Source organism: Olea europaea, chromosome 23 (assembly GCF_002742605.1).
Source record: "Olea europaea var. sylvestris chromosome 23, O_europaea_v1, whole genome shotgun sequence".
Taxonomy (NCBI): domain Eukaryota; kingdom Viridiplantae; phylum Streptophyta; class Magnoliopsida; order Lamiales; family Oleaceae; genus Olea; species Olea europaea.
The window spans coordinates 974,940-982,313 of record NC_036259.1 but is presented as its reverse complement, the minus strand read 5'-3'; the positions used below and the strand labels follow the sequence as shown (position 1 = coordinate 982,313).

Sequence of the window (7,374 nt, the reverse complement as noted above, 5' to 3'; positions counted from 1 at the left end):
TTCATTACTTTTTGATGTTTACGTAGAATCCCGTGACTACTACTGTTGAGCAAAATGTGGTGGAACCTTCACATAAAACTATACAGATTATGAAAGGAGTCTTTGGGCTTATCAAGAAAATATGGCGTGCATACAATTGCACTTGTCTTAATTTATTTTCTTTTTGCTGACGTCTATAGTTTGTATTTTCCGCATTATGTTCTTGTTTTTTAATATGTATTTTTTACTCATTTGTTTTACTGGACTAGGTTTAGGTTTCAATTGATGCGATAAAGGATGCAAATGGACTTACAGGGGACACCATCTATGCTGGAAAAAGGCTCATAATCCCATGATATGCCCTCGCTTTCTTGATATTGGTATATGATTTTAGTATGTTTGAGGCTTCTTTACCTAAAACATTTTGAGATTAGAAAGTTTGTATGGAACTAATTGAGGATCACGGAGAATGAACTGCACCTTAGATAAGGTATTTGACATGCACTTGTGTTGTGTGTTTAGTTTTGGGACATTTTACATGGGAAAGAGAGATGGATTTGTGTGTTCCACGGCTTTAACATGCGTAATGTTGTTCGTATTGTACCCTGCCTGAGTTGATGCATTCTCTTATGCTCGACCCAAAACGTCACGGGTTTTGGCCACTGCTTCATAAGGCTTACCAAGTTGTATAATAAGTCCTGTAATTTTCATGCCAGCTCGTCCACGAAGCTTTATTTCACCACATTCCAGCTTCAAATGACATTTAAGTTTTCCAGTGTCAACAAGTGATCGAAAGTACTTTGATCTAATAGCACGATTTGCCCTCTATGTGGAAACTTTCGATCCTTTTGTTCAAACTCCTGCGGGTTTGATAACTTGAAGTTACAAACTTAATAACTACCAGATTGACAGATTACAGGCTATAAGGTCCTTTAACTTCATGCTATAAACTTGTCAACTGCTAAAGGTGATGGTTCTTGATTCCTATTAGATTAGTTGCTGAAGAAGAGTAAATTGTCCTGCGTTTTCTTTGCTAAATACTGGTGGTGGTTTTTCAACCTTTGCGCCTTTAATACTTGTATCCTTAACCGCTGACTTTTGACATTGCAGTCGACTGCTTTAGAAATTGGCAAATGCCATTCCAATGTACAGTTGCTATCCAAGTTTTTTATTAATTTGGCATGTGTACTTAACGTGGCTGATTAAACAAGAACACCCCGATGCTACCAAAGCTTGTAGAAAATCACCTCTCGATGAATGAATGTGTTATGGAACTACCATGGCCAAAGAAAGTAACTGTCGAAAGAACAGATATGCAGCATTTGTTTAGGTATTCCCTTTGCATCAGAACTATATAAATCTCTATGGGATGGTGTTTTTGACAGTGCTTTCTAGGGGGTTTTGAGGTAGATGGAGATTGAGACCCTTCACGCTGAGTCGAAACTTCTAGCCTGTACTTAATCCATGGTTGCTGACTCTGCATGATTCTAGCATGTATGACAATTATTCTTACCGAAGTTCACTAGAGACCAGCAGCAGCTGAATTAAACCCAGATTCTTGGGAGCTGAGTGGCGTAGCATGTTGCGCCAGGGTTGTGGAGTGTCATGATGGTTGGTGCAATTGGGGATTGCAGCAATGGGAGATGATAGTGATCAGAATAAAGCAAGACATATATATTCAAGGCATTCCATTCTATGCAACTCCAAGAATGTTAAGATTGATTCTTACTTTAGGACACATTAGCTCATCATGTCACCCGTGTTTGGAAACGAAAAATCAAAGGTTTCATCATAAGGTCAAAGCATGCCAGTGATCGCCATTGACGTCACATTTCAAAAGCCATATTAACTGATAATAATACAACTAAATTAACCTCAGAGAAAAGATCAACTCTTCTGCAAAACACGTAAAAGTAGTTCTCCAAAAATTTGGGCTCAAAAAGTAACAAATCTCGGTCGAGAAAAATGCAGACTTTAAAGCTTTGATAGGATAGTCCCAACGGTGCTATCAAACTAACTTGCAATGTTGGAGGACTTGTTGAGAATAACACCTTCATATTTCACCTGGAACCACTTCATTGCATCTTCCTTTGTGACCCTGTGCTGGATTCCAACGCGTGACTTGCACCTACGACGACGCCCCACACGATAACCAGGGCGCTCCAAGACAACATAGAAATCCATACCATAGATACCAGTTGAAGGGTCATACCTGAAAACAGTAAAAAATAAAATAAAATGAGCAGATATCACTGCTTGTACAGTAACCTTGTTCATGAAAATTTTTAGTTAAGAATTTTTGACACAATCATATCCACGTGATCATTACTTTAGGAGATTGATTTAGCTGGCGCTACATAGTGATAACTACAGCAAAATGTTTGGCGACAATTTGGAACTACCAAACATAGCAAAGCATATCATCCATCCATAGCTATAAAAACCAACCAACCAACCCAATACACCCAGATAAACTTGCATGAACACGCCCTAGTCACATTACATCAGTAACATCTCCTGGCTTAAAGAATCAAGTCAGTACTACTCCACATAATTTATTTACTTACTTGATGCCAAGATCAATGTGCTCTTGGATACCAAAGCCAAAACAGCCAGTTTCACTGAAGTTTCTTCTCAACAGTTCATATTCCTTGACCTTTAACCCACTCTCAAGGAGCTGCATTGCCTTATCGCCCCTAACTGTGACATAGCACGCAATCTTTTCATTACGTCTGATACCAAAGGACCGCACGGTGTATCTTGCTGCCAACCCCAAAAAAAAACATGTTTAGAAAATATACTGAGGTTTACTAATAATTTAACCTAATGGAAGGGTCAGGAGGGATCAAGGTTCAAAAGTAGGGTTCCAACTTCCAAACCAGTTGTGCGGTATTTTGATCTTATTATAAAACTAATATTGCAACAAGTAGTGATCAAAATTATATCACAAACTACGCACTGATCAACGGAATTAAGAACACAATTTTCATTACTTAAAGAAAGGAATACGAGATTAGTAGGAAACATGAGATAATGCAGATTATTTCTTAAAATCTAATCTGACGAGAAAGGCTCTTTTGTCTTCTACTTTAGTACATTTTGATCAAATAATAACTTTTTTTATCCTATATTCCAAATTTGTAGATTGACCATGTAAACAAATTCTATGCTACATTAGCTTCACGATTTTCAATCGCATCAACTATTTAATAGCAAAATAATGAAACCGCGTTTTATTTCCTTCAAACAAAACAAAATAACTGTAGAACTATGAATTAAAAAGAAGTCGTGCCAGTCAAGTAACTTCTATGGCAAAACTCATTCTTTTGGGGAGCCAATTTAAATTAGTATATAATAAAATTCAAATCAGCATCCGTAAAATGAGAAAAGTACCCTTCGAGAAAACAGGGGATTGTCCACTGAGCTGTTCGAGGACCTGGAAAATGATTTCGAAAAATAGAAAATAAAACACCAAACTATAGAAGCAAACAACAGTATTTAATGAAAAATGTCGAATGCGGGTGCACAGGAATATCGTAGGAACGAAATGTACCTTAGCGGCTCTGGTGAGACGATCTCCGCTCTCGCCGACGGAAATGTTGAGAACGAGTTTCTGAACCTTGATCTCTCTCATCGGATTCGACAGTTTCTTCTCTGACGCCTGCTTTCACACACATGAATAAACGAGGAAGGAAGTTATATCCATAGACATACATTAATATGTTTATATACATAAAATTTCAGAGAAGAAAAATACAGAGAGAAAGACATAAATACCATGGCGGTGGAGTGGCGGGTAGATGACGGCAGCGCTGCTCGATAGTTACAGTGGCAAAATGAAAGAAGCTGAGGTGGGGGACTACATATAAAACTCTAATTAATATGAGAAGCGGATTTGGAGTGGGGGTGCTAGGGTTTCGTATGTGCTAGGTTGATATACGAAATGTCTCTTTTACCCTTGTGTTGTTTTGTGCTATTGATTTCATGCTATTTGGACATTTCTTGACATCAAATTTGACATTTTCCATGTATAAGAAATTTGGTCATTGATTGAAAATATTGTTAAAATCAATGTATAAAAATATGTCAACTCACATGATGTCAAATTTAATGTACATATAGCATGATTGATCAGTTCGCCAAAATTTCATTTATTCGATGATCAAAATCAAGTACGGATGTATAGCTAAATGACGTAGAACAAAAATTCATTGGTATAAAAATTCCTGTGGAAAATACTACATTAAAATATTGATATATATTTCGTTGCGTAAACCAAATATTAATCATCCACGTATAGGAATTTGGGTAGTTCTGAGTTAATTTTGAAGCTTGCTATAGGTCAAATGTGATGAGAAGTATAAAATTATCCATGGCGGTACGGGGCAGAATTTAAGATGTTTTGATAGAAGTGGCTATGGTACAATGTAAGGTGGGTCAAACCCATCCATTTCAACATGTATATTCGAACTCTGTCGATCATTTCTTGGACATTTGCAGGAGGGTAGCAATAAACTTAGCCTTTACTTGACGATCATTAATAAAATCTTGTTTTTCTCAAACTCATTTTCAATTAAATTTTGCTATTTATATATTGATTCTTGACACTTGCATTGTTGTCAAGTGTCAATTGGATGGAAAAATTATTTGAAATTTAAATTGTCCAATAGAGTAATGACATATAGCAAAGTGTAAATTAAAGTGTGTTCCATAGTATAAATGTGGCAAGGTTCTTTTCAATTACATATTCTCACAATACAATAGTAAATCCAAAAATTTTACCTACTTTATAATACCATTCCGCAAAAAAATAAATAAAAATAAAAAATCACAGTTTCGAGTTTTTCCCATAGGACTCTTTTTAATGGTTGTCAAACATGGGCTTAATATTGATGAAGCAATCAGAATTGAAGTGGACCTTGTTGAGCTGGAAACTCTTATAAGGGATCATGGACGGATGGTGATGTCAGCTTGTTCGATGATAGTTAGAGACCTTGGAAGTGGCCGATTCCGATTATCCTGATACTTCCCCTCAAGGTAGATTGTGCAAATTGATGATAGCTATCTTGGACTGTAAATCGAACAATGAAGTTGCTGGTAAAGGTTTTGTGAAGATGTCAGGGAGTTGATGATTGGTTTGAATTGGAAGCAACTTGATGAAATCGTCATTGATCTTATCCTTTATAAAGTGGCAGTCTATCTTTATGTGCTTGGTTCTTTCGTGGAAAATGGGATTGTTGGCAATGTGTACCACAACTTGATTGTCACAGAAGATCACAGTTAGACTCTTAGATGTTATGTGGAAATCAAGAAGTAATTGATGTATCAATACAAGTTCCTTAGTAGTAGAAGCCAATGCACGATATTCGGCTTCAGCAAACGATCTTGATACTGTGCTTTGCTTTTTAGCCTTCCAAGACACCATAGAGCCCCCAGGTAACACACAAAACCCGATGACATATTTTCTAGAGTCTAGGCATGAGCCCTGATCTGCATTGGTAAAGGTAAGCAATTATAAAGATGATTCAACAAAGAATAAAAGACCTTGTCCTGGAGTTGCTTTGATGTATCAAAGTAGGCGATGAACAGTTGTTAAATGGGGCTTCCACGGTTGATATATAAATTGACTAAGTTTATGAACGGCAAATGTAATGTATGGTTTGGAAATTGTTAAGTAAAGTATACAGCCAATTAGTCTTCTATACATAGAACTATCCTCTAGTAGCTCCCCCTCAAAGGAGCACAGTCAAACTTTGGGATCCATAGTAGGGTTGGCAACGGTTTGATTTGGGGTCGGTTTAGTCAAAATCATCACCGAACCACTTATTTTTTTACCATACCATAATCGCACCATAACCACATAAGTTGGTTTAGGTTCGACTCAGTTTGACGCGATTAATAATCACGAAAATATATTATTTTTTATAGGTCCAGCTGTCAAATTGAAAAAAACAATTTATGCGCAAAAAAAAAAAAAAAATCAATGAAAACAAACACACAATACTAAGCTAATTTAGCAAACAATATCCCAATCCCCAAATGTAAAATTCGAATTTAACAAATAGTTTCCATATATGTATCATATTTGTGTAGTAGGGTGTAGGGTTATTGGGTTAGGTTAGTTGAACTTAACGGTCCGATAATGGACCAAAATTTTGGACTGGACAAAATCATAAAAAGAATAATGGAAAACTCAATTACACAATTAATTTTTTTAACGGGTAATTGGTTCGGGGTTAGACAACGACCTAAATATTATACTCGTCTCGTCCTAAACCGAGGCATTAAAATCAAATACTATAGCCACCTCACTGCACCATCGGTTCGATTTTTTCGTCCCATTTGGTTAGCTTATCCACGATTTTTTATTTTGACAGTTCGAATTTCCATCCCTAATCCATAGGCATTGAAGCAGGCTTGCAGCCAAGAAATCATGTGTCTTCAAGCAACTGAAGAGCATAATGTCTTTGTGATAGAACAATGTCTTGATGCGACCTTGCAATCTCTAATCCAAGAAAACATTTAAGCTTACCATGATCTTTAAGCTTAAATTGACTATGAATGAATGAGTTCAAAGATTCAATGACTTGAAGATTTGAACATGTGATGACTATGTCATCAATGTACACGAGTAATGCAACAAAATCAATGCCAGAGCCTTTAATAAATAAAGAATAATTAGATTTGGATTGGTGGAAACCGTATAACAAGAGAGCATGAGAAAATTTTGAAAACCATTGTTGTGAGGCCTGCTTTAGTCCATACATGGATTTATGTAGCTTGCAAACCAAATGCTCCCCTTGTTTGCCAATGGTAAATTCATATAAATTTCCTCGAAGAGATCTCCATGAAGGAAAATGTTATTGACATCCAATTAAATGATATGCCATTTGTTGATAGTTGCTATGGCTAGAAGAAGTTTCATAGTCACCAATTTTGCAAATGGAGAGAAGGTTTCTATGAAGTCTAACCCTTCCTGTTGAATGTACCTTTTAGCCACCAAACATGCTTTGTATCTATAAGCACTTCCATCATATTTATACTTGATTTTGTACACCTATTTGCAACCTATAGCATGCTTTCCTCTAGGTAAACTAGTGACAATCCAAGCCTTATTTCATTCCATTGCAGCCAGTTCATTAACAATAACATCTTTCCATTGATCATATTTCACAGCTTGATGATAAAATTGAGGCTCAAAGTTTAAGGAGATGTTGAAGAGAAGGGTATTATGAGACCCAGATGATTTTGTATAGGTAAGATAATCACTTAAAGGATACTGAGAGTAGGGCTGAGGAACGGAAGAGTTGGCTAAAAGATTACAATGGAAATCTTGAAAATATGAGGAGGGAGTCTGCTATTCTTAAGTGATCTCCTGAGAGTTGGGTGAACAGG

The 7,374-nt window shown here is 36.5% G+C and overlaps 1 protein-coding gene across 1 annotated transcript; it reads right to left on the bottom strand.

Moving 5' to 3' along the window:
- Positions 1–1,739: 1,739 nt before the first annotated feature.
- LOC111372070 (60S ribosomal protein L11) lies at positions 1,740–3,882 on the bottom strand. Its single transcript, XM_022994227.1, has 5 exons — positions 3,757–3,882; positions 3,533–3,640; positions 3,373–3,415; positions 2,547–2,742; positions 1,740–2,191 (listed from the first exon to the last, which is right to left on the bottom strand). Exons 1-5 carry the CDS (start codon positions 3,757–3,759, stop codon positions 1,993–1,995), a joined length of 549 nt encoding a protein of 182 aa, XP_022849995.1. The 5' UTR covers positions 3,760–3,882; the 3' UTR covers positions 1,740–1,992.
- Between the last annotated feature and the right edge of the window lie 3,492 nt (positions 3,883–7,374).